General features: G+C 41.5%; 1 protein-coding gene across 3 annotated transcripts in view; it reads left to right on the top strand.

Annotated features, from left to right (window-relative positions):
* KCND2 (potassium voltage-gated channel subfamily D member 2) overlaps positions 1 to 22,801 on the top strand; it is a 361,308-nt gene extending 338,507 nt beyond the window's left edge. For all 3 annotated transcript variants that reach the window (XM_077338413.1, XM_077338414.1, XM_077338412.1), the window contains exons 4-7: positions 9,227 to 9,325; positions 15,344 to 15,439; positions 16,441 to 16,682; positions 18,108 to 22,801. In XM_077338413.1, the coding sequence (XP_077194528.1) occupies positions 9,227 to 9,325; positions 15,344 to 15,439; positions 16,441 to 16,682; positions 18,108 to 18,285 (615 nt within the window). In that variant the 3' untranslated portion in view covers positions 18,286 to 22,801. The remainder of the gene's footprint in view (positions 1 to 9,226; positions 9,326 to 15,343; positions 15,440 to 16,440; positions 16,683 to 18,107) is intronic.
* Positions 22,802 to 27,868: the final 5,067 nt, after the last annotated feature.

Here is a 27,868-nt window from a genome sequence, read left to right as displayed (position 1 = left end):
TGTGAAACAACGTTTGCTTCATCGACTGCATGTTACATCCGCATACAGGTCAGTCGTGACTCACAAAAATTTATGCAGTCTTTTATAAGGTGCCATTGGATTTCTGTTTTATCCAGCTGAGAATACAGTTCAGCATTCCCATGAAGTAATGACTTTGTTTTACATATATTACATTCTACTTTAATGCAAATAATAAGACATATGTGATCTAGCAGACATTTAAGACACAGCTGAAACAGTCACATAATGTGCTCAAAAATAAGCTGTAAAAGTGTTGGGTAACAGTTTTTTTAAAGATAATGATGTAGATCCAATGGTTCTCTTTTGCTAGATGAGAAATCATTGTATTGAAGACCCTTCTCATATAAAGAAGACTTTCCAGTTGAAGAAGTCTGCTTGTGTTGAGAAATATTCCTTTCTTTCATGGAAATATTCACTTAACAGAAGGAAATTCTTGGGTCCAGTCCAATATATTTTCCCATTGTTTTATTAATTTTGAACATGTATTTTATTTTTAATAATTGCAAATATGATTTCTTGAAATTTAGACTTTTCTTGGTAATGGATATTTATGGATGATTTAAGACTGATCTGTGAGTAATCCCCCCCAAAACCTGTGGCATTCAGAAAGCATGGGATGGAATCAGTGAGCACATACAACCTGAGCCAGCTGAATTAACTTATATTAAATGGTTAAAAGTATCATCCTAAGTAGGAATTCTCAAAAAAAACAAAACAAAACAAAAAACACTACTCAGGGCTATTCATTGGGGCTTATTCCCAGGAAAGTGTTTTTAGAATGGCACTTTGATGGTATTTTAATCACTTGGACTCAAAGCATATTACACAGAATGAGTAAATACAATTGACAGGATGGGTTCTTAAATAAAAAATGCAATAGGTTTAGGGTTGTAGAACTAACCAGAAGTCTAAAAACAGAACTTAAACAAAGCATAAGTATTAACATGACACATTAAATAAAGGGAAATTCCCTAGAAGAATCTTAGCTTCAGCAAGCTATATACAGTAGTGCAGACCACAGTCTCTAATAATTTTTCAAGTAACATTGTGAATTATTTAGCTGAATTCCACCAGAAATGTGGAGAACAATTTTCTTCAAAATCTCTGCCCAACCCCCATTACCTCTGTCTTTTCAGGGTTTAGTTTCAATTTGTTCACTCTTAGCCAATTTATCACAGCTGCCAGATAAGTTATTCAGGGCCTCTGTCACATCACTAGGGTATCTGAATAAGTATTTATAGAGCTGGGTAGAATTCACAAATTGATGACATCCAACCCCAAAACTACAAACAACACGCAGTGCATTACATAGTGCCCTGTATTATTCCACCCAATAGGTCCCACACAGATGACAACTAGTCTCCCACAACAAATCATTGGCCTTTGAATAGTATTTACGGTGGTTAATACGGCATCGTGAGGGCATTTCATATTTTTCAAATGGACTCAACGTTTATCCTTTAAAACTGTTACTCTCATCCTTCTTTCTAATTTTGCATTCACTCATTCATGAGACTTTCATGAAATGCTTAATCTCTTCACAGCCAAGGGATTATGAATAGAATAGTCATCCTCTGAATCAACAGGAATCAATTTCCTTCTAAATGAGTATAGGAAAATTTAATTAACAACTAGAGGCATGCATTCAGATTTGAAATATACACAAAAAACATCTTAGTATTTGGGGGTATTCTTTGGCTTCCCAAATATATCCAGGATTTTTCAGGAGAACTGGTAGAAAAATCTCCTAAAATATCCCAGATATATTAATTGACAAAACCAGGCTGCCCAGCAGTGCCCCAGCCAAGCTAGCGGGAAGAACGCATCTCCCAGGATTGGCTGCTTGGTGGGCTCCATTGGGCAGTTCAGTCTAAACCATGCTTCTCATCAAAGCACCAGCAGAGCCTGTGCAGAGAACTCTCCCCACAGGATCTAGTGCTTGGTGGGTTTTGTTGGGCTTTTTGGTTTAATGTGGGCTGCCCTCCTGATCTTTTAGGGAGAGTTTTCCCTGCAGGATTGGCTCCTTCATGGGCTCTGCTGGACAGGCTAATCAGAACCAGTTTGCTTAGCAGAGCTCCGAGACCGCAGGGATAACTCTCCCCACAGGATCTGCTGCTTGACTGGTTCTGTTGGGCAGTCTGGTCTAAACTAGGCTGCCCAGTAAAGCCCCAGGCAAGCCTGCAGAGAGCTCTCCATAAGATTGGCTGCTTGGCCAGCTCATTTGGGCAGTCTGGTTTAAAGGGACCGCCTCTCAGCTGTGTTTAGCTGCTTTGCCACTGTTTTTTAAATTTAAGTGTTTTCTGTTTTGGGGCAACTGGACCTGGAAAAATTCAGGATGTCTGAAAAATCTGAGATCCAAATACTCTACTGTTTTTTTTTGGGGGGGGGAGGGGGAGCCCAACATTTTGGGGGATCTAATAGACCCAAACAAAAAAACACTGAAAGAAAAAAAATGCCCTGTTAACAACAGCCCTATTAACAACCCTCAAAATCTTCTTGTTGTTTTTTGAAGAATGCAGTGGGATCCTTTAAATAAAATGTGTCATGAACAGGAACTTAAAGAAAAGGTGACTTTTATAGCCAATTAAGCCTAGCCCTTCCATAATATTGTGATCTATTCTTAGCATTATATTGCTTTAATTCATTTGCTGTTGCTGATTTTCTGAATGCTTATGAAATCCACCAGAGGCTCAGTTATCCATCTTATCTATTGAGCATTACTTTGGGCATTTAATATGGAAAATGAGGTTTATGCATTGTGTAAATGCACAAAGGTACTACTTAGACAACAATTCCTTGAGGATCTGTGAATCCTCCAGACGGCAGAAAGAAACTTTAACACTTGATAATATTCTTAAAATATCTGAGTAAAACTGGATCTAAAAATATTATACCATGAGTAGTTCCATGGGAAAAACATAAATCTATTAAAATTATGTAAATATAAATCTATATTTCCCTTTTATACAAATATAAATTTATATACATATAAAATATAAATATATAGATTCTCAACTGCATGACTTATATTCTGCAGCATTTTCACTGCTACCTTTTTTTTTCCAGGTAGGTCCTTGTCCTTTTAAACATTGAGAAAATTAATAATAATTTTGGAGGTTTGATAACATTGACTATGTATTAAAATAGAGAAAGAAAAGGAATACCCCAAAAAACTGTTCTTACAGGATGGAACTTCCCACTTTCTTCTTTCCAATGACTTAGTCTGGATGCCTTCTGGAAAAACTTGAGATGTGGTATCAGGAGGTAGGATGGCCAAATCAGGACTTCCCCCACATTGAGAAAACTGAGGTGTTTTGTACAAGGAGCCTCCTAAGTACATCCAGGTTCTCACGTCCAAAATATATTTATTAAAAATGCATGCTATTCAACATTTATCAAAGATATACTGGCCCATGCATTTTATATGAAGTAAGTGAAGGGCTGAGAGTTTATGACCAGCCAGGTTGGTGTAGTGGTTAAGAGCAGTAAGCCAGGTTTGATTCCCTGCTCCTCCACACGCAGTCAGCTGGGTGACCTTGGGCTCATCATGGCCATGATAAAGCTGTTCTGACTGAGCAATAATATCATGGCACTCTCAGTCTCACCTACCTTGCAGCGTGTCTATTGTGAGGAGAGGAAAAGGAAGACACTTTGAGTCTCTTTCTGGTAGAGAAAAGTGGCATATAAAAACCAACATGTCTAATTCTATGAATGTGTTGGGATGTCCAACCAACTAACGTGTCCAGCCTCAATCTTTGCATCCCATTTTTTCAGCAACCTTTTTAAAATGATGCATTCATATTTAACAGCTTTCTTCCAAAATACTAAAGTTTCAGGGTAGAGTTGTTTTTGTTATTTTGTTTGTTTTCCTTTGTTTTATATGGTAAGGAAGTTGTGAGATCAAATTGACTTATAAGGTTCTGGGGCCTGACTTAAATGGTGGTCTTAACCATGTCTCCTCAGAATCTTAGTCAGGCCTACTCAGTGGTGCTTAGGCTTGCACTATTAACCATGAAAGAATTGAAATAGTTGCTTCAGGCAACAGGTTCTGAGGGGAGTTCTAATCCAAATTCCAGTTCTACATGTCATTAAATAAATCAGCAAAGGAGAAATGTCAATTTGAATTTTCACTCTGGATGAGAAGATGTCAAAGGCCAATATTATTGCTTTGCTCCCTTCTCCAGCCATCTAAATACAGCTGGCAAGCACTCTTCAGAACTGGGTACCCTATACCTCAGCAAGCAACTGAGTGACAAAGCAGCTGCTGTACCTATTTTAAACATTCAGAGGAGAAAATACAGATTTCCCCAAAGTTCCACTTGCCAGGTTATTCTTGGCACTTTTCTAGTGTACAAAAGGCATCTTTAATCTCAGGTATTCTGCTCTTCCCCAAGAGACTACAAACCTCACAGCTGCCTTTCTACAGTGTCAGCATTCTACTGATTAAGGGGAGAAGCGGAAGACATCATAGCACAGAGAGATGACTTGCTCAGTAGTGCTCCCCTTCCTTTTTCTGTTCCTTCCCACCCCACCGCTGTACAAAGAGAAAAAATGCTTTGCATTGGCTAAATCAAACCCAAGCCCCTTCACTGCACCTGACAAAACTCTGGTGGCAGATGCTAATGAAAAAAAATACAGTTCCCTTCATTCTCTGATGACATACAGAAGCCATCCATTCTCCACCTGGCACCTCACAGAGACTGAACATATTAAATCACCTCAGTGAATTCTGTCAAAAGCGGCTGAATGTGAACAGTAACTGATAAGTTCGATTTTGGCAGCCTGTTCCATGATTATTAGCAAACTGGCAACATGAGAAAAAAATGACAGCAGTAATTTCAAGAGCAACAAAGTACTATTTGCTGGGCACATATTTGTATTCTAAAAGTAGGCCTGAACTGACACTTAGAAAATATTTCTCCGTAACTGACTTTAGGCACCGTACATAGGTGACTTAAGTATGAGAACAAATTCAAGATGGCCTCATCCTGTGTAGGCATTCAGCCATAAAAACCATTGGAGAAAGGTACAACTTCTCACAAGGAACAACTGTTAAATTATCTGCTACATATCTGATTTCTTTATCATTGTACTCTTTACTGTTGACTCCTTGATGTTCAGTATGCCTACATCTTAATAGCGCAAGTTGATATTGTTATCTGATTTGTGTGCGTTTGTGTGTGTGTGTGTGTGGGGGGGGTGTTTTCTTTGGTTCTACTGTCATCTATTTTAACTTTACCATTCTTCATGGTATGCCTGGTAGCAGAAGAGTATAAATATCTGTCCACAAATTATCCATTCATCAGAATTTGAATTATAGAATGGGAAAATATCAGTTGGGTCCAGAAAAAAAATTCTAATGACATATATGAACTTTTCTTCCCACCTCCCACTATAGCCCATTGAGGTCTAGACCACGAAGGTGTTGCTGTGAGGACCCTGGCGGCTACATTTAGGGCCAGTTGCAGTTTCCAGATCAAGGTTAAGGGCAGGCCTGCATACTGCAAGTTGCAGAAGTCCAGTCTAGAGGTGACTGTCACATGGATCAATGGGGCTAGGTGCTCTGGGGCCAAGTAGGGCACTATTAGTTTGGCTTGGTGAAGGTGGTAAAATGCCAGCCATGCTACCACCATGATTTGAGCCTCCACTGAGACGGAGGCATCGAGATCCATATACCCCAATACAAGATACTACATGGATTTTGTTTCTTGTTTTGGGTTTATACAAGACAATACAGCTATATATTTCCTTTTTCTCCACAAGTATGACCACCCAGAATCTACTGCATCCCTTTGTTACCTGTCCTATTGTTATTTGTACTGGAACTGCCTCAGCCCTTGCAAATATAGTAAAGCCTTGCATATAAAATCCCCAGAGGTTTAGTTCAGAAGTTCTGGAATGAAGCTGCTAGTATGTCTGAAGATTCCTTTTAGTGCTTATTAAATTTACGATGAATTTAACATGCACTGGGATCAGCACAAGACCAGGAATAAATTTCTGTGCTAAAATCCCTCTTGAAAGAAGATTATCTTCTTTGCCACACAGAACTGAGAAGGATCAAAGCAGAGATACAATTTAAGATTTGGGTAAGTAAAAGACACTGAGAAATGGGGAAAGACTTCATTAGGCAAGGTTCAAATGTTCAACCTGAGTTGCACTCAAAGTCAAATTGCCAAAGAAGAGGTGCCTTTAATGGTGTGTGTTGAATTTACTATAATTTTAAAAGTGCTACAACCATTATTAAAAAAAACAAAGGTAACTTTACTGTTACCTTAATATCTGTATAGAGATTGAAGAATCAAACCCATTTACTTACAACTTAGAATGTTCCCAGAAATCCACAAGGCTACAGGAAAGTCACAAGGCTACAGGATGTTGTTTGCCTATTTGTTTTTACAGTTCATACAATTATTCTATACTGTCAGCCACAATTGAAACAGAAACTTAAGTGGAGGCTCCTTGGCCATCTCAGGGAGGTACATTTGATGGCTCCAGGTGGCTTCCAGAAACCAAAGTGTAGAAGTTGCTGGGATTAGTGAGGGCAACCACTTGCCCCCTTGATCCCTGTCCATCTTGGCTGCTCAAGACAAGCGACTGGGAGATAGGAGGCCATCTGAGGGAAATTGTCAACCTCTCACTGTCTTCTAGGGAGTTCCCAGAGGCACTGAAAGGGGCAGTGGTTCATATCTTACTGAAAAAAAATACTGGATCCAGAGGACCTGGCTTGCTACTGCCCTGTCTTGTATCCTGCATTTCTGGGAAAGGTACCTGAAAGAGCCACTTCAAACCAGTTCCTGGCATTCTTGAAGGAAATTTCAGCACTCAATCCATACCAGTTGGGCTTCTGTCCTGGCCCCAGGGTGGAGACAGTGCTGGTCACCTTGACAGATGTTCTACAGTACCAGCTGGATAGGGGCAGTTTAGCTATCCTCGTTATCTGTCAGTTGCATTTGATGTGGTCAACTACAAATTGCTAGCCCACAGCCTTGCCAGGTCCGTGATATGGGGGACAACCTTTCAGTGGCCACACTCCTTTCTCTGGAACTGGACTCGGAGGGTGGCAGTGGGGGATGAGTTATCATGATATTTGTATCTCCCTTGTGGGGTTCCACAGGGGGTGATCCTCTCCTCCACTTCGTTTAACATCTATATGCGTCCTCTGGCACAGCTGGTCCAGAGCTACAGGCTGGGATGTTACCAATATGTGGATGACACACAGCTCTATCTTCTGAGGGATGGCCACCCAGACTTCCCCAGATATATTCACCAGATGTTTGGAAGCAGTGACTGGATGGTTGGATCAGAGTCACCTGAATCTCAACCCTTCCACGATGGAGGTCCTATTGCTGGGTGGAAAGGGGGCAGATCAGGAAGTGCATCTGTCCACCTTAGCCAGGGTGCAAATTAACATCCCAGATTCCTCCTTTTCTATAGAGGTCCAGTTCACAGGGTAGCCCACATGGCATTTTAACGCCTAAACCAAGTGTGGCTACTAGTGGCCTACCTGTCTTTGGACCACTTGGCGATGGTGATCTATGCAATGGTCACTTCCAAATTGCATTCATACCTCGCTCTACATGGGTCTATCCTTGTCCTTGACCCACATCACCACGTTGCTCTCTAACAGCCCCCTGAGGCACTTATACACCTTTTGAGCAGGGGAGGGGAGAGGTATTTTATTGCACTGCCAGAATATATTGGGGGTTTGTTTTATGGTGATTTTATTGTTACCCACCAAGAGCCAGTTACAGGACTGGCAGGTTATAAATTAAATTATAAAATAAATAAATATACACAGTCAGATTCCAAAAGCAGTACAAAAGAGAACTGTAAAACAAACCACCAAAAACAAGAACAGTGATAAAACACAATAAAATAAACATACCCCTAAATAGATTTGTTGGTCTTAAAGATATCCATAAATAGTTTCCCAAAATACAAACTCTTCATGTCCAGTAAATTATCACCAAAACAAGAAATGGCAAAGCATACAGGGTAATTGAAACAATATAATAGTTAATTATAAAGTCAAAAACTACATACAAAAACATTTGCATGTAAAACAGACATACAGAACAGAATGTGAATGGTTATGCATATAGAACTGATTAAAATTATAACAGTGGTACCATTTTCTCTACTCTAGAAGACCCTTCTTTTTTCAGTTGCTACACGCAATGTTTAATCACACAGCAAAGAAAAATACACTCCTTTTTTAAACATTACATTTTCCCCAGAAACATTGCTCCTTTGCAGCACTTGCTTTCAGTCTGGGCATTTATCACAATATGTGAAAGCACAGGCATACAGATGCCAGTCAAGTGTAGTATTAAATTCTGTAGGAAAGAGAGACCACTGCAGAATTATAATCTGACGTGTCTTGTTTAGGTCACTCTTTCTCAAGATTCTAGCCTTGAACCTCAGTCCCAGGGAAATGAAAAATGTTTAAAATTTATCAGTGACCTGTTAATGTTTTAATACTTTAGCTTTGGTGGGAATTCCTAGATTCCCTTAGCAATTAAAAATAAGCTATTTATGCCTAAAGGTTTTCGTTTGAATTTTTCAATGTTTTGGAGCCTACCCAAGGCAAGTAACATAAACCAGACCATAGTGTGTACTGCTTTTCATGTGTCCTGTCCCAGTGTGCAAACAAACTGAGAACCACTGGTTTAGATCTCATTGTGTTATGCAGATGTTCCAGGGCAAATCAGAATGTTCTGAGTAATTATGTGTGACACTTCACAGCAGTTGAACAGCTACGCATTCTTTTAGTCTATTGTCCTTTCTCTCAAGGAACCTTTAGTGTGAGAATCAAAAGTGGTGTAATTAAAACCAAGATGAAAGCCACCATCCTGACCTTGACCTACGAGCAGAAGCCTGAGCTCGCTGACAGTAAAAAGGGGGAAACAAACATCTAATGTGAAAATGTATGTAAACAGTTACTCCAAACACCATTCATTCTTCTTGGCTGATGCATGGCATGAAGCAAATGCTTCTCTCTCATTTGCATTATGAATGTGGAAGTGTTTTTGAGGCTTGGTATCTGAAAGCCCTATTGAAAGAACCCCTTTTTGGTTAGGTGCTTTGATAGTCATAAAGAAGCCATTCCTATTAGCAGTATAATTTTCTGAAAGAAGGCTGCAAAGACAAATAACAGATTTCTCCCTTCCTGTTCCTCCCCCCTCCCCCTTCTTCTTTTGCACAGAAAGCCAGGCTTGCTCGAATCCGTGCTGCAAAGAGTGGGAGTGCAAATGCGTACATGCAGAGCAAAAGAAATGGCTTACTCAGTAACCAGCTGCAGCAGGTAATGAGCATGTGTACTCTAAATCCAGAAGCCCTATTTAATAATAGGCTAAATGTCCTAATTCTGCTTTGCATCAGAACAAGTCAATATGACTCTCAGCTGAGCATGCCAGATACCTTTCAGACTGAACAAGGAGTACCTGTTCCAACAGGGCAATCCTATGCAGAGTTACTCCAATTTAAGCCCACTGAAATGAGTGGGTTCAGACTCAAGTAAATTGGTATAAGATTGCACAGCTGTAAATCAGGCAAGTGGGTTTCCTGAGGGGAATTCTCCTAATGCCCATTAACTAATCTCCAGGGAAGGGGGCATCCACTTTCCCTGTTCTTCTCCAGTGACAGATTTCACCTGGTGAACACCTTCCAAAATACAGTTCTCCTCACCACTTCTGTCCATACTTATTACATTGTATACTAAAAGACAATATAGCCTGCTGGCCACCAGTGCATTTCATAATGGACAAAAGGCACTGGGGCTCTGTGGTAGAGCATCCACTTTCAATGCAGAAAGCAGTTCCTGATATAATGGATTAAAGCAGTGGTCCCCAACCCCCGGGCCGTAGCCCGGCGCCGGGCCATGAGAGCTTCGGCAGCGGGCCGCAGCTCCCTCTCCCTGCCCACCCTGCAGCGAGAAGCTTCTTGCTGCAGGAGGGGGGGAGGAAAGCACAAACACGCATGCATGGACCTGCTGCGCTCACACAGCATTTTGCGCATGTGTGCATGCATAGAGCCATCATTCATGCATGTTTGCACGCCATTGGGAGTGCACATGCGCATGTGCGGCAGGTCCACACATGTGTGTTTGTGCGGGGCTGTCACGCATGCGCGGGGCCCCGGGTCGCCCTCTCCACCCACCCCTTGGCAACGGGCCGCAAACTGAAAAAGGTTGCTGACTGCTGGGTTAAAGGATCTGGTAGTGGGTGACAGATCAAGATACGTAGCTGTGCTAGTCTATCTGCAGAAGAGAGTAAGAATCCAGTAGTACCTTAAAAGCTAAATACATTTGTAGTAGGGTTTGAGATTTCATGAGTCACTGCTCACTCCTTCAGATAGTTTCTTCAGTATCTGAAGAAGTGAGCAGTGTCTCATGAAAGTTCCTACCTTACCACTTTTGTTAGTCCTTAAAGAGCCACAGGACTCTTACCCTTTTCTGTTGCTACAGATAGACTAACACAGCTATGCTTAACGTGGGAAGTGAGATCAGCAGGAAAAGGCAGAGTCTTCTCTATTACATCCCCAGGATTGTAGAATGATTGCTTCTAAGAGATGCAATCATGTAATACTCACCTGGCCTCCAGATGATTGTTGAAAAATTTATTCAGTAAAGTGTACTAGCACTTAAATCTACCAGTTGTTCTTCAGAGATAGGACTGGGGTAGTTGAAATGGTTGTGATGGGCTTATTTAAGTATTTGAAAGGTTCTCCCTTAGAGGAGGGCAGGGAGTGGTTCCTGTTGGTACCAGAGGATAGGACCCGCCGTAATAGGTTTAAACTACATGTAGAATAGTATCAGCTATATATTGGGGAGGGGGGGTTTCACAGTTAGAATAGTTCAGCAGTGGAATCGGCTGCCTAAGGAGGGGGTGAGCCCCCCCCCCAGCAATGGCTGTACAGATACTTATCATAGCTGCTTTAGGCTGATCCTGCAGTGAGCAACCTAGCAAGCTAGGGAGTTCCAGAAGAACATCTACTTCTGCTTCATTGACTATGCTAAAGCCTTTGATTGTGTGGAGCACAACAAATTATGGCAAGTTCTTAAAGAGATGGGAATACCAGAGCATCTTATTTGTCTCTTGAGAAACTTATATGCAGGTCAAAAAGCAACAGTGAGAACCAAGCATGGAATCACTGATTGGTTCAAAATTTAGAAAGGAGTTCGGAAAGGCTGTATACTGTCACCTTGCCTATTTAACTTGTATGCGGAGCACATCACGAGAAAGGCGGGGTTAGAGGAATCACAAATTGGGATCAAGATTGCAGGAAGAAATATCAACAACCTCAGATATGCAGATGATACCACTCTAATGGCAGAAAGTGAAGAGGAACTAAAGAGCCTGTTGATGCGGGTGAAGGAGGAGAGTGCAAAAGTTGGCTTGAAACTCAACATCAAGAAAACAAAGATCATGGCATCCAGCCCTCTCATTTCCTGGCAAATAGATGGGGAAGAAATGGATGGGGAAGTGACAAATTTTATTTTCCTGGGCTCCAAAATCACTGCAGATGTGGACTGCAGCAAAGAAATTAAAAGACGCTTGCTCCTGGGGAGGAAAGCTATGGTAAATCTAGACAGCATCCTAAAAAGCAGAGACATCACCCTGCCAACAAAAGTGCGTTTAGTCAAGGCTATGGTATTCCCAGTTGCAATGTATGGCTGTGAAAGTTGGACCATAAGGAAGGCTGAGTGTCAAAGAATTGAGGCTTTTGAACTCTGGTGCTGGAGAAGATTCTTACGAGTCCCTTGGACTGCAAGGCAAACAAACCGGTCAGTCCTAGAGGAGATCAGCCCTGCCTGCTCCTTAGAAGGCCAGATCCTGAAGATGAAACTCAAATACTTTGGCCACCTCATGATGATGATGATGATGATGATGATGATGATGATGATGATGATGATGATTAGATTTATTTCCCGCCACTCCCTACAGGCTCGTGGCGGGTAACAATAGTCTTAAAATCCTCCATTAAAACCCCCATTAAAAGACTATAAAAATACCCAACATGGCGGAAAATACCACTCTCCCCTACCCGAACAAGGGCATTGGGGGATGGGGGGTGATGATGACTACTTCAACCCCCCCCCCAGGGGGGCAATGTTCTTCTTTGCCAATCCCAGCCTCAACCATAGACCTGGCAGAAGAGCTCCGTTTTACAGACCCTGCAGAACGCTGACAGCTCCCACAGGGCCCGCAGCTCACCCGGGAGCTCATTCCACCAGGTGGGGGCCAGGACAGAGAAGGCCCTGGCCCTGGTTGAGGCTAGGTGTGCTTCTCTGGGGCCGGGATCGATCAGTAGGGGCACATAGGGCAACAGGCAGTCCCTCAGGTATGTGGGTCCCAACCCGCGTAAAGCCTTAAAGGTTAAAACCAATACCTTGAACCGGATCCGGACAGCAATTGGCAACCAGTGCAGCTGCCTCAGCACCAGCTGGATGTGGGCCCTCCAAGGTGACAGTGCAGTGAGGACCCTAGCAGCTGCATTTTGCACTAGCTGAAGTTTCTGGATCAAGGACAAGGGCAGGCCCGTTTAGAGTGAGTTACAGAAATCTAATCTGGAGGTGACTGTCGCATGGATCACTGTAGCCACGTGGTCAGGGGACAGGTAGGGCGCTAGTAGCCGGGCCTGGCGAAGGTGGAAGAATGCCTGGCTCGCTACTCTCTTGACCTGCGCCTCTCTTGACCTGTCACCCCCAAATTCCTGGCTTGGGGCACGATGGTAAGTTGCGCTCCTGCCAAGGTGGGTAAACGTGCTTCCTGTTCCTGCCCCCTTCTTCCCAGCCACAGGACCTCCGTCTTGGAGGGGTTGAGTTTCAGGCGACCCTGCTCAAACCATTCTGTCACTGCTTCTAAACATCTGGCAAATGGTTCCGGGGGGGGAGTTCGGGTGGCCATCCATTAGGATATAGAGCTGGGTGTCATCAGTATATTGATGGCAACCCAGCCCGAAGCTCCGCACCAGCTGGGCCAGAGGGTGCATAAAGATGTTGAACAAGGTGGGGAAGAGAACCGCGCCCTGGGGGACCCCACAAGGGAGTCTATAAGGACGCGAGAACTCTTCCCCCACTGCAACCCTTTGCATCCGGTCTTGGAGGAAGGAGCGTATCCAGTGCAAGGCTGTGCCCCCTATCCCCATGCCGGCAAGGCGGTGGACCAAGATCTCATGGTCCACGATGTCAAAGGCCACTGACAGGTCCAATAGGACCAGCACGGCTGACCTGCCTCTATCCAGCTGGCGACGGAGGTCATCCAGCAGGGCGACCAGTACCGTCTCGACCCCGTGGCCAGGATGGAAGCCAGACTGATATGGATCGAGTGCCGAAGTTTCTTCCATGAGAAGAAAGGACTCCTTGGAGAAGAGCCTAATGCTGGGAGCGATCGAGGGCAAAAGAAGAAGGGGAGAATGAGATGGCTGGATGGAGTCACTGAAGCAGTAGGTGCAAACTTAAATGGACTCCGGGGAATGGTAGAGGACAGGAAGGCCTGGAGGATCATTGTCCATGCGGTCGAGTTGGGTCAGACACGACTTCACACCTAACAACAACAACAAGAAGTGAGCAATGGGGTGGATTAGATGGCCGTTATGACCTCCTCCATCTCTATCATTCTAGGAATACTACCAAAATAATGTTATACCCATTAAAAATGCTTACAGTAATTAGTTTAAACAGCAATGTTTAAAATCAAAAGAATGTGAAGTTTATAGATTTATGAAAGATTAGGGGTGAAGCCCACTTTAAAAGCAGGCTTGGTGTGGTGGCTACTCTTGCCACATGGGGCAGAGAGTAAGAAGGAGCATACGCACCCCATGAACTCTCACTGTGTGGGACAGGGAGCTGGTGAGATCACCCCCCACTCCATGAACTGGTGCCACATGTGGCAGGGAGCCAGTGGGAGCCTCCCATCCTACTGGTTCCTGTCACATAGTGCTCCTCACCCTGTGCAGAGGTCGGCCAAAACTGCAGGCTGCTGCATTGGAGACACCCAGCAACCCCCATCCCACAGGGAGGTAGAGAGGGGGGCAAGAAATGTGGGTTCCTTCAGTGGAGGCCTCCAGTGCTCCCCATCCCATGCAGAGACAGGGAAGCCAGTGATAATGGCAGGCCCCTGCGGTGGAGGCTGCTGCTGTCACTGCCTGTGGTGGTGGCAAGGCTGCAGTGGAAGGGGACAGGGAAGAGCCTCTGTTTGGACTTCAGTGGGACTTCAGTGGGGGAGGGCCCTCCCAGTGGCTCCCTGGTAACTTCTGATGGTGTGCCAGCTCCTCTGAGTGGCCTTGGAGGGAGGGCCTTCCCCTGAGGGCCTATCAGAGGGCGGGCAAGTTATCAGATGTACCCATCATATTTTATTATCTAACCATTAATGCCAATAAAGGTATTATGTATGTATTATCTAAATAAAGGAAAGTAGGAGGATAACTACAGTTTTCCCCCTATATGCTTATGATTGTTAAAGATTATTGCAGTCTTTTATATAAGAAATCTATGTTTCAGAGACTGAATTTTGTGTTGTAGTCAGATCCTAACAATCAGCTCCCATTATTCTAATCTATAGTTTTAGTTTATTGCCTTGACATTAATGAATAAGAGTGCAGATAATAAATGTCATCCTGATTACATGCTTTCTGTAAGCATCTGCTCTAGTCTTTCAAACTAAAAAAATTGCTGAGTAATTTGATTTTTTTAAAAAAACAATCCATCTCTTCAATACAAAGGATTCCCAATAAAAAGCCTATCTACAAATTCTTTAAGAGGATAAAATAGAAACACAGTATGTAGATAATAAAATAGCCAGTTAGAAGTTATTGCAAATGAAACCTTGGCTCAAGAGAATTGCAAGTGAAGCTTTGTTTGTGGAACTATTATTTCATCTACACATAAAATATAATGGCCGGATCATGAAGTGATTTATTTTAAAGACCTGTTGAACTGAAGAGCTCCTTGCGTTAGTGGTGTCCAGCTTCTTCTGTGGATTTCAGCTAAGCAAACTATTATAAAAAAGTCAGCTCAATTATTGTGGGTGGGTTATTGGGAGGTGGGTTGTCCAGTGGTTTCAGCACATTGGTATGTCCTGGCATTAAGCACAAGTACTTTGGCTAATATGAATTGTGTTTTATAGAGAGCAACCTAGTTGAAAACTCTTCTAAAACCAGTTTTCTTACACAATATGCATAATTTATTTTATATTGGCCAGCATTTCCTAAGTGAAATGTTGTGGGTAGGTTTTTATTTATTTATTTACTTAGCCAAAAATGTAATCTAACACCCTTTGAATCTCGCAGTTAATATTCTGTTATTTCCATTTATTAACAGTTATCTGGTGAAGAACAAAGTGGCTTTATTGGCAAATCTGGTTCTTCCTTTGAAATCCAACACCACCACCTGCTTCACTGTCTGGAAAAAACCACAGTAAGAAAATAACCCTCCAACCTTCTTGTAATCTATGAAAAACAGATAAAATATTGGCTGACTGCTGCTGACCTGTTGTTTCTAATTAAGTACTCTGACGCCATTATATATATATATTTATAAAAGGCAGTTTCATGAAACATTATTAGTCTGGAAGCATGTATTGTATAACATGGCCCTCATTTGGGACTTCATTAGTTCTTCTCAGAACAATTGTGTGATAGTGGTTTCAGTCTAAGACATGAATGACCTGATCAGAAAGTTCACTAGCAAATGATGTTTGAGCAGTAACTGTAATGATGAGTTATAGTAATCTCTGGTCCCCCTCCTACACACACACTGAACTTATTGAGCCTGCTGGTTTCAAATTTTCTCTTTTCCAGATCCTCTCCTGGACTACCTATTCTTGAGCTTTCTGCCAGTAACCAAAGAGGAGGGGGCAGATCTATAGGGAAATCAGTGAGGGCACAGTGTTTCTACTGACAACACTAGATAGCTAATGTCTATTACTGTCTTCTTTAGTTCTGGTGGCAATATATGACCAAGGTGAGAAAAAGAGGGGGGTATTTGAATCTCTGAAATCCTCTTTTGACACTCTTGATCACTGTACCATGTTAAGACTCACACTGGGCCATCTATGGAGTCAGGCTAGGGTTCAGGGGAGTAGGGATATTGGGGATACCATTGCCAAAATAATGATGACACTTTTCAGGGAAGACCCAGAAGTTATATCAGGCTTCCCTAGGAATTATTGGAAACTGTGGGAAAAATGTATAATTTCTAGTAATTCCTAGAAACAACTTAAGTCACAATCATGATGGATTCCTCAAGTCATTCTAATATAATTTAAGGCTGACAAATTCCAGGGTACTTACTTGACAGCAAGTCCCATTAAAAACCATTGAATTTACTTTGAATGAAACATGCATATGATTAGGCTTCACATCTTTATAAGCCCTCATTTTTAAAGCAACTTTACCACTGCTTTTCTTTCTAAACAGAATCATGAATTTGTGGATGAACATACCTATGAAGAAAGCTGCATGGAGGTTTCAACTGTGAACAGACAATCCAGCCCTTCTCTTTCTTCCCAACAAGGAGTTACAAGCACTTGCTGTTCAAGGAGACATAAAAAGACATTCCACATCCCAAATGCCAACATAACTAGCAGTCGGCCAAGTAGCGTCCAAGAACTCAGTACCATTCATATCAGGTGCATGGAGAGAACACCTCTATCTAACAGGTATGTTAGAAATAGTCTTAAGTAGATACGACAATATGTTCAGTCTTTTCAGAAGCACTAAGTATATATTGGCTTCAGATTACTGAATAATTGTAATACATTCATGTCATTTTTAAAAAAATGCTGGAGTCAAAACATGTAGGTGTCTGAACATAAGAAGAGCTCTGCTGGCTCAGATCAGTGGTCCACCTAGTCTAGCATACTGTTTCACATAGCAGGTGCCCAGTTGCCCTAGAAGGTCACCAAAATGACACACAGAACCCAAGCTCCTCTCTTGATTTCCCCAGATGTTGTCCCCCAGCACTGGTATTTGAAGGGGCAGCCATGTTAGTCTCTTATAGCAAAATGAAACAAGCCTGGTTGCATTTTAAAGACTAACAGTGTTTATTCCATCATGAACTTTTATGACTCAGAGTTTCTGTCCTGTGAAAAGTTCTGGCTCATATTAAAATAACAGTTTTTGAAAAGTGTCTTAAAACAGGTTTACCACATCAGAAGCCCCAGTCCCTAAGATCTTAGTTCTTCACCAACAGAGTTCCTGTCATGAACTTAAATTCTGGACATGCAACTCCACTCGTACATCTTTATGTTCTCAAAATAGCACAAGAATCTATTGCATGCATGCCCAGTTCCATAAAGCCCCTAAGAACATAAGCAGAGCCTGCTGGGTCAGACCAGTGATCCAGCTGATCTAGCATAATGTTTCACACAGCAGCTAACCAGTTACTCTGGACAGCCAAACAAACAGGTTATAAATGATGAAGCCTCCCTTTGATGCTAAATCCTAGCACTGGTATTCAGAAGTTTGCTACTTCTGTGTATGGAGGGTCTCTTTATTTACCATAACTAGTAGCCATTGGTGTACCTCTATTCCATGAATTTGACTAACCCCCCCTTTAATGCCATAGAGCAGCTTTTCTCAATCTTTGTACTAATGAGAAACCCCTGAAAAGTTCTCCAGGCTTTGTGTAACCCCAGTATTCTGCATTCATGAAGAATATGGTTGCAAAGCATAGCTGTGTACATGCCCACCTGGAGACCCTCCCCTCCCTACCCCCTCTAGACCCATCATTGGTCATTTTGGGAGGGGTGGGTGGATCAACATATATGGCCATATCACCTGATAAATGTTTCTCTAAACCACGCATATGTTTTTAAACCTATAAACATGATGAATTTCTTTGTACTTATATATGGGGGTGGCTCCAAGGTTTTGTGAACAAGCTATATATGTATTTGAATGAAAATCCCTCAACTTAAAAACTGTCATTGGATCAGATGATTTTTACTAGCCATTTGAGTTTAAAAAGTTCCTTTATTGTCAACGACAAATGCAGCCAGGTTGGGAGAACATGGAGAGCAGTATCTAAGATGAGTGACATTTTTGTACCTATTTTATGTCTGTTTTTTTTTTTACTTCTCTAGCCGATCCAGTCTAAATGCCAAAATGGAAGAGTGTGTTAAACTAAACTGTGAGCAGCCTTATGTAACCACAGCAATAATCAGCATTCCAACACCACCTGTGACCACACCAGAGGGAGATGATAGACCAGGATCTCCAGAATATTCAGGAGGAAACATTGTCAGAGTGTCTGCTTTATAAAACACACAGAATAAAGACTACTTAGAAGTTGAATTGTGGATACTGAAGAAAGGACACAACAAACCCTTTGCTCAGTGGAACAGGAACCGATGACCGATGTGATGATACAAAACATTTTGGGTTTTCAGTACTAAGTTGTGTGCAGTGGACAACCAAATGGAATTTCTACATGTCACTTGAACTTTTCCATAATAAACTATTCTGTGACTCTTTTGATTTACTCTATGAGCACAATGAAATGTCCCCATTGATGCTTCTTTCCATGAAAAATCTTTTTAATAAAATATCTAAAACAAAAACCAAAAAAAAAAAAGACATTCAGACAATTTATGTTCCAACTGAATGCAAAATCCAGGATGGAAACAATGTTTTGATAATATGTTCTCTTTTTCCTGTTAATAAACCATGAACTTGTTGACAAACTGATTTTCAGAGAGAGAGAGAGAGAGAGAGAGAGAGAGAGAGAGAGAGAGAGAGAGAGAGAGAGAGAGAGAATGTCTCATAAAATATTTGTACTGACTGAACGAAACACAACCATAATGCATGTGAAAATCCTTTGGATCTGTGATCTGCGTTTACTTCTGGTTTGTTTTTTTCAGGTTAGGCATGATAACATTTTACCATAGAAAAGGGGCATTTCTGTGGACTTTAAAAAAAACTGATTGTTAATATTCCATGGTAGCTGTACTAATTGCTTCCTTTGCAGAGGGAAAAAGGAAGTATTTTTTACTCCAGCATTCATTAGTGGAGTTGAGTTGAGGTGTTCAGTTAATTCAGTATTTTTCATGGTTTTCTCCTGCTTTCTTGGTACTGTTACAACTGCAATAATTCAATGTACATCTGTTGTATCAGGAATCAGACTTTTGTTCCTATATCTCTGCAGTTTCAGTGACACAAATAAGACAACCATATGGGTAGACAGTACAGTATTTTCCATAATATGGAAAAGTTTAAAATAACCTCATAACCAAAACTGGTTGTTATAACAGATGTACTTTTGTTTTTACATCATGCTTCTTATACTTCTCATTACTTTGTAATTACTTAATGCCAATCTTTGCCTTCTGCTATATTTCTTTCCTCTCTGAATGTCCAGGGTTTTCATCAGTTAGCTAACAAACCCTGTTTTATGAACACCGCCTATAGTTTTATGTTTCCTGAAAAAATGAACAGTCTTCCTAGTGTAGTGATACAATGTCGTTATCTTCTGAAGTAATGATAACATGGTGATTAACTTATCTCTAAAACCTCAAGAGTATTGTGTACTATTACTGGGAAAACTGAGTCCTGGAAGGCATTCAATTAAGTTTTGCTGAAGATTACTCAAAAAGTTGTTGGTCACATTAAACTTCTGGAACATTTAATAGACTGTTGCTGCAATGGAAGCTTTAGACCCAGTATTGCAAAACAATGGCTGACAATGACGAATGCACCACTGTAGGATCAATACATAGACTTTACTGTTAAAAACCCTTTTGTTTCATTGTCCAGAGGAATTTTAAAATGTTGTTTCCAGATAAATAACTTTCTTTATAGTGACTAATCTTCTAAAGATTATGGTGGCTTCCCATCCTTTCAAGTCTTGAAACAAAAAAGATATTTCTAAGTAAGAATGTGTAAATGAGTCTTGAAGTACTACTAAAGAAATTGCTAGATGAATTTGTGTAGCACTTCTAAAACTGGGGTTTTATCTGATGGTGTATTATCAGTTTCATCTGATCATCAAATCCACTAATGTATGAAATTAAGAATGTCCTTATGTGATTTCTCATCACAAATTATGTTTATATATAAAAAATTGGATGTTGGTCATTGGAGTCCATTGTCATCTCTTCCCTGTGTGTCCAGTGTGGCTTAGCCACATATACTGCTGTAGTTTAATGTAATCAGCATCTCATCTCAAGTAACACATCTCACTTTCCCAGACCATTGGATCACGTTGTTATTAACAAAGTTAGAATGCAAGGCTTTCGGGCCCTAAAATGGAAGATTGGTATATGGCTAAATCTCCTCCCACCATTTTTTTCAGGTGGGATCTCTGAATAGATGCAGGGGATACTTTGAGGTGGGAATATCCCACCATAGTTATCCTGTTCCTACATTACACTCAATGTTCATCTATATGTTTGAAAGAAAGAACCAGCACGTGTTCCCTTTACAAATGAAACTAGGAAGCAGAACCTGGATAAATGTAGCAGTAGGAAAGAGCAAGAGTCCGGTAGCATCTTAAAGAATGACAGAATGTATAGCAGAGTATGTCAGTGCTCACTTCTTCACTTCATGAGCAGTGACTCACCAGTGACTCACCCTGCCACAAATGTTGTCAGTCTTTAAGGTGCTACTGGACTCTTGCTTTTTTTTTACTTCTGCAAACAGACTAACAGAGCTACTGTCAAGATAAATGTAAGCTTTGCTATCACACATTTACTTGTGCATGCATCAAATGCAATGTGGTAATTACTCCACATGTCTTTCTTTTAAAAAATCAAGTATACACTGTACACAGGTAATGTGTGTGTTCACTGTAACTTGTGAAGAGGGCTTCTCTGGTGATCCTTCATGGCCACAAAGGTCAGATCCTGTTGCAATGCAGAGCAGTGCAGGGCCTGTATTGGGACTGCTAAGAGGGGTTCGTGCCTCATGCATATTTCCTGATGCAGTGCTGCTATTTTTTTCAGACTCTGGCACTAAATGGAATGTAACATTTAAAGATGGCAGATGAATACCAAGAATTAAATGCAGGTTTGAAAAAAATATATTGAGTATAGTTATTCAATATATTTCTCTAGACGTAGATCCAAAGGGTATTGTCTCTACAACCTGCAGGAATTCAGTCAAGTACCTTTGTTCCTCCTACATCTTTTTATCTTTATCATGGAAACCAACTAAAAGTTTGACCTTTAAAACAAATGTGCCTAAATATATTCACGCCAGAACCTACCAATTTGCTTCTCAGGATATCAGTCCTAGGTCTACTGCCATGGCCTATATCAGTATTGGGCTATGGGAGTTCCACCATCCCTTCATCTCATCTCATGCTATTTATAAAGAGAGAGGCGCACACTTCTAAAACCGGCCACTTTGAGTTAGCAGAGATAAGGTGGAACATAAATATTTTAAATCAATAAAATAGTAGTCTATCTCTGCTATGCAACATTGCACCAGATGCTGAAGTGGAATGATAATCTTCACCTATTATTCAATTGGAAAACCTTGTATAAGGAGCTCCCACTAATGCATATTTTTAGATCCTATTAAAGAAGAAAGTAGATAGATTGTGATGGGAAAATGGTCACCACTGAAAACTGAAAATTCTATATTTGTGAAAGAAGTCTAAATTGGATGGAAATTTTACAAAGCTGCAAAGCTAGATTTTCTATCTCCTCTTTCTAAGTGACTCCAGTGAAGCCCATCACATAGATTTATGTGATTCCTACATGATTTCACATTTAACACCCAAATGGTGCAACTGGTTACTCCTATGCCTATTGTGAAGCAGTCCTTGACATACTTCATATGCCCTAAAGGTAGAACTGAGTATTTACATTTTTGACTATTAAATAGGGTCACCAGGTTTGCAATCTCTACTTACAAAGAATATTGGTGGTGATTCTTCTTTTTTTAGCACTGAAACCACCTCTGATTTCAAAAGGCCCTAATACCAGCCATTTCTAATATCTTGTTATTTAAAAACAGATCACGTTGAGTTTCTTAATCATATGTATTACTACACACTTTCTGATAGAAAACAGCACTTACCCTAAACTGCTAGAGGTGTAAACTCTAATCCAGGAGATGGAATCTACACACACAAATCCTGCTGGATTTAAGAAATGCTGCCATACGATAAGAAAAGTGAACAGATCCAACCTTGGAGTAATGCAAGTGGAAATCCATGTTTCATCCCACAGGGCTCTCCATGGACTCCTAAGTTTGTACAATGTTGTTCCATGGATGTAGTCTCATTTCTACTACCGCCCATTTCCTACACCGTGTTTCCCTTTGGTCAGAGGTGACTCTGTTCCCAATTCTAGGCTGCATAAACCAGCAAAGATGTTAGACATTCTGTCTCTATAGATTATTCATTTCATTCCAATGGGAAAGTGAAACGCAATGATGGTCACCTAACAGGCTGCTCTTCTTCAGCAGTGTAGCCTTAAGTGAATACCCTTCATCTGGATTTGGTATGAATTTGCATACTGCTAGACAACCTTCATTGCTCATGCAAAAAACATTAATTTTTTTTCTCTCTGAAATTCAGATGGTAAACTTTTTTTTAGTGTTTAAGTGATTTAAATGCTGTTTTTTGGTAGTGAATGATCTGGCGACTGTAAAATGAGCATCTGTATTGTAAATGAAATGTAATTATTTCTGTGTATCACACAAAGAACCTGAGGTTGTTGTTTTTAACCATTTTTTTGTTTTGAAATTCATATTGTACTTCAGGAGGGCAGTGTAACAAGATGCTGGAAAAAATCAGACATCTGAGGGATATTTAAATAAAACATCTGCATGCTTGAATGGGACAACTGGTTTTGCAATAACCTCATTCATAGAGCATTTTATACCAGCTTGGGTTGTCTATTCCTCTTGTGTTTGAAGGTGCCGGTTATCCTAATATTTTCAACGGTAAAGAAGAACAATTTACCAGTGGCACAAAATAACCCACAACAATTTTCTCCTACTAAAATTCTTTCCAACATATGACTATTTTGACAGATAATATTAGATACAAGATATTAGATAGATTTCTAAACTGTGTGTCTCCCATAAAGCTCTTGACCTAGCCTTAGGCAGCATTCAGACATTATGATATATGGCAATTAACAAATCATACATCACAATTAACAAAATATCCTAAAGGAAACCATGGTTGGCTGTGGAATCAAGATGCAGCACAAACAAGTATTTATATCTATGATCTAGGACTCGTTTGATGGCCATAGTTGGTGCTAATTGTGGTTTACTGAAGATTCAGATGAGTAGCCATGTTGGTTTGGAGCAACAAAATGAAGTTTGAGTCCAGTGACACTTTTAAGACCAACAAAGTTTAAATCTGGTTGTGTACATTAAACTTTGTTGATTTTAAAGGTGCCAATGTACTCAAACTTTGTTCTGTAGTTTACTGTGACATCACAATTCATAAACTGGTTTGTTGAGTAGCACCACCTTATTAGTCACCTGGCTACAAAGATAGCATGACAGGATGGAGTCCTTCATACTGGGAGATGGTATGGAAGATGTAAGCAGAATGTGGATGGTGCACAACCAAGATTTGTTACTTATAGTTAGGCTACTGAGAGTTTGTCACACCAACCACAAGTAATCATGATTTATCATGATGCCTGAATGCAACCCGAATTTTATACTTCTCCAACACACTGATTGGGAGGCAATGAGAATGTGGGGAGACTAAATCCAAATCCAAGCGCTCTTCTGAAACAGCTGACTAGTGTGATTGTGATCCATATGCATACCCAGCCCTTGCTGCTGGGTTGTATAAAGAACTGTGTTTATACACATATTATTTCTCATCCAGTTAGGGGAATGCAAATAGAGATGGACTGGGAAATTAAAATGGCCCAGAAGCAAGCCTGATAGAGTGGCCCCAGTGGCATTACAAGCTAGCACTCTCAGCTGAGACCTGGCCAATGGTGCCAGTGATGGGTTTAAATTCACCCGTTGCCTTCTCCTTCAGTAGTGTTGGTGCTTTTGGCTAGGTCTTAGCTGCATGGCTCCTGGCTGAGCTCCTTGCACTTGAATTGAGTCCAATAGCACCTTTAAGACCAACAAAGAGATGCTATTGGACTCAATTTTTGTTGTGCTACTTCAGACCAACACAGCTACCCACTTGAATCTATCCACATTGTACTTGGTTGTGCTTGCACTTTGGAGCCAATGGCTCTCCAGAACACTGGTTCACAAGTCACTTTCCCAGTAAGTTTAGCCATCAGTTTGCTCTTGCATATGTCTGTATGCGGCATAGCTGGTTTGGGGGCAACAGTGCCTCCTCCTTTGCATAATCCATCAGCAAATCAGCATGTATGTGGCCCTGACAAGGATTCCAAGGCTCAAACCCATGGCTTCCCAGGACTGATTTATACAAGTAACCAAACTTTTTAAAAATTGAAGTTTTAAAAAAATATATAGAACAAATATTTAATGTCCAGGCCACACAATACCCTAAAATCAAGCAGCAAGAAAACTAGCTTAACTATCTAACACATTAAATACCTCTTTTAGATGGCATAAATCTTAAATTCAAGATTCAAATATCATAGTTTGTGTGTTCTTTATTGCAATAATGAGCATATCACAGTTCTGGCCTTTACTCCATTCAAATCCAATTTAGCGCCTTCTTCAGGTTCTTAGCTCAATTATAGTTTGTTTGTTTGTTTTTTAGTCAAGCAGCATCAGGTGATAACGATACCCAATTAGGACAAGTTCTTGCTAGAATTCTCTAAAAAGTTAGCTTACTACTCACTCCCACTACCCATTCTGTGGGCCACAGGTTCTCATTAGAAGCTAATTACTACACCTCCAACGCTGACACTGAGCAGATCAGGGGTATGGAGGCCAAACAGCAACAACAGAGATCCAAACAGCAACAACTATAAGATGGAGTAATCCCGTTACTATTCAAGTTAAACTGTGGGAGAAATCAGGGGTGTTTTGCCTCACAGGCCCTGAGCTCCCTGGAAGAAGAGGAGGATAAAAAATATCCTAAAGGAATAAACAAAAACACAGGAAAGAACCACACATACCTTAAAATTCATGATATGTCTTTGACAATTTTGCTCCAGGATAATGCTGGAACTTATACCACTCTGTAGCCAGTTGCATGTAAGATATAGAGAAGTACCACTGAGATAAAGAATATCAGGTGTTCACACTGTACAATGGATTGGATCCAAAGAGTGTTTGCCAGCTTGCCAGCAGTTAGACCTAAAGAATGGCACATTTACTGGCAGAGAAAAGGATATTTGTCACTGATTTCCCGCTCCCATTGCAGATCCCTCCTTTGACCTAGATCCTCATACTGCCATCTTCTCTCCATCAGTGAAAGTTTAGATACAGTCCATTTCCTCTAAGTGGAGGACATCTTTGTCAAAGGAAAATTCAACAGAAAGGAGTTCTGTATCCAACTCAGGGGTTGGGAGTCACTGGATCTAATCAATAATTTGCCAAAGTTCCCTGCCTAAAATTTACCTGTAGGAAATGTTAGTACAGCTAGGCTGATTCTGCATGGGTGAAGAAGGTTGAGGACGATCATATGGAAGCAGAGCAAATTCCTGCTTCCACATGACACAGCCGCTGGGCAGGCCCCCTCCCAGGCCTGTCATGGATCAGGCCCTCAGTTGTGCCGGGCTAAGGAAACTTGGGAGAATCTGTGTTCTCTTAACTGCTGCAGAGGCCAACAGGGCCTGCCCCACAGCAGGCCCGTGTGGACAGGGAAGAGCTGGGCCTTCCAGGCCCAAAGGAGACAAAGAATGCCCCATTCAGCTTCATGGCACTTTGCTGAGCCATAGGGCAGACCAGGGCATTCCTATTTATTTTGCAGGAAGGTGGGATTGCGTGGAACACAATTCCACCTTTCTGCAAAATAACCCCCCCTCACGCCCCCCCCCTCACATGGCGGAACTATCCTGCCACTGCTATGTGTCCTCCACGAGGACACATTTTGGCACTAGGGTGCATCCAGCACTGAATGAGGACACAGTAAACTGCTGAGCTTTATGTTCTGCCGCACTATACTACCAGCGGTCCAGCATAGCTGCCGCCATGCAAAATGGGCCCCAGATTCTGACAAATGGAGCTTTGATTCTCCAAAACCCAGGGCCATTTCACACGGCTTCAAAATAGCACAATGGTTGCTAATTGAAAACGCTACTAATTTGCCTTAACGCACGACGTCGCAGACAATCTGCAACACTCCTGAAACCGATCAGCAAAAAGCGCTTCGTTGTAGCGCTTTCAGGGGAATCCAGAAAAGTGGATTCACCCTCCAGATAGCGATACACTCCTGCAACCAATCTGCAACAATAGCGCTAAAGACCTGTGCGTTACCATTGTTGCGGGTTCTTCAAAGTCCCTCCTCCTGAGCCTGTCCTCCAAACTTCCGGCGAAGCGATCGCCATTTTTTTTTCTCCGAGCGAGCGGGGATAAACGCACCAGCGAGCCTCTTTCTGTTTAGAGGCTTCCCTGGCTTCAGTCCTTCACCTTTAGTCACTAAGCACAAACCACATAAAAGCCCGTTTGCTGAAATAAAGTCCCTTTATTTTTTACACATTAATTCAGCCGAAAATCGGGCCCGTGAGAGGGGGGGGGGATTTTTTTTTTATCACTCGAGGCAGCGTGCCAACGATCATACAATCAAACGACAGCTCACATTAGGCAGCTGGATGGGTCTCTCCGTTGCAACGAATCTACCTAGATTCGTTGCTATGGGTGTTTTTTTTTTAAAAAAAACCTTTCTTAAAGGGAAAGGGGCTGTTTGGGAGCATGCTAACGGCTGCCCATTGGCTGCTTGACGGCCAGGGGCGGGACGAGCTTGGCAATAGCGCTTCCTTTCTAGCGATTTCTGCCGAGACCGGAAGCCTGTGGGAAACGCTAAAAAACGCAACTGATTCCACTACAAAGGCAGGTATGCATAATGACGAATTCCACTATTTTAAATGGCGATTTTTCATTCCGCAAACAATTTGCAACAAAGATCCCCGTGCGAAAAGGCCCCCAATCCCCCCCCCCTCATCATGTTGATCTCAAAGGTGCTTCTGGATTTGAATCTGTTGCATTGCAGACCAACTTGGCTACACTCTGAAACTATCTCCATTGTTAAAAGAAGTTTGGAAAGTCCCTGTGCATAGAATACCATACTGACAGAGAGAGGGAGAGCAATACTGAGCAGGTCTTTTTCTTCAAAGGGGCTTATTCCATGTTTAGGATTGCAACCTTATGCTGTTTTAAAGCATTACATACGTAACACGTTTAAAACATCAACTAGAAGACTGTATCCCATGTGTTAAAGTCCAGAAATTACTGTCTTTTACACCTGAATTCCCTGCAGAACTACAGCCCACCTACATGGTTTCATGCGCACATCCAAAATGCTTCTTTGTGAGGATGGAGTTGATGGCTGCTTCTAGAATGGGAATGCTGAATAGCTCCCATGCACAAATTATTACAGTAATAATAATTATAAAAGGAAATGGGTGGGCTCATGGCATGACAAGCATGAAAGTAGCAAACGCAGGTCAACCTCTAACAAGGCATGAGGTTTAAAATAAATCAGACTAATGCACACACTCAAAAAGGGCTGCTAAGGACTGGGCATGTGCCAGGAAGCATATATTGACAGCAGCTGAGTATCAGTCAGGGGTCTGCTTGAGTAATTCTTACACCAGAGAAGATACAGGTGCAAAAAAGGGACATTTCTAACAGTTTATCCCTCCCTCACAATTTCTCTTGGACTGCCAGGTTGTCAAATTCCTACTAAGAAAGGAAAATAAGAAGGCACCTGACACAAAGCAGAAGGTGCATGTACCCAGAGGTTTTCTCACGTATGCAGAAAAACATTACTTTG

This window comes from Paroedura picta, chromosome 5 (assembly GCF_049243985.1).
Source record: "Paroedura picta isolate Pp20150507F chromosome 5, Ppicta_v3.0, whole genome shotgun sequence".
NCBI lineage: Eukaryota > Metazoa > Chordata > Lepidosauria > Squamata > Gekkonidae > Paroedura > Paroedura picta.
Note: the sequence above shows the minus strand (reverse complement) of the source record. Positions and strands in the feature narration are given on the sequence as shown.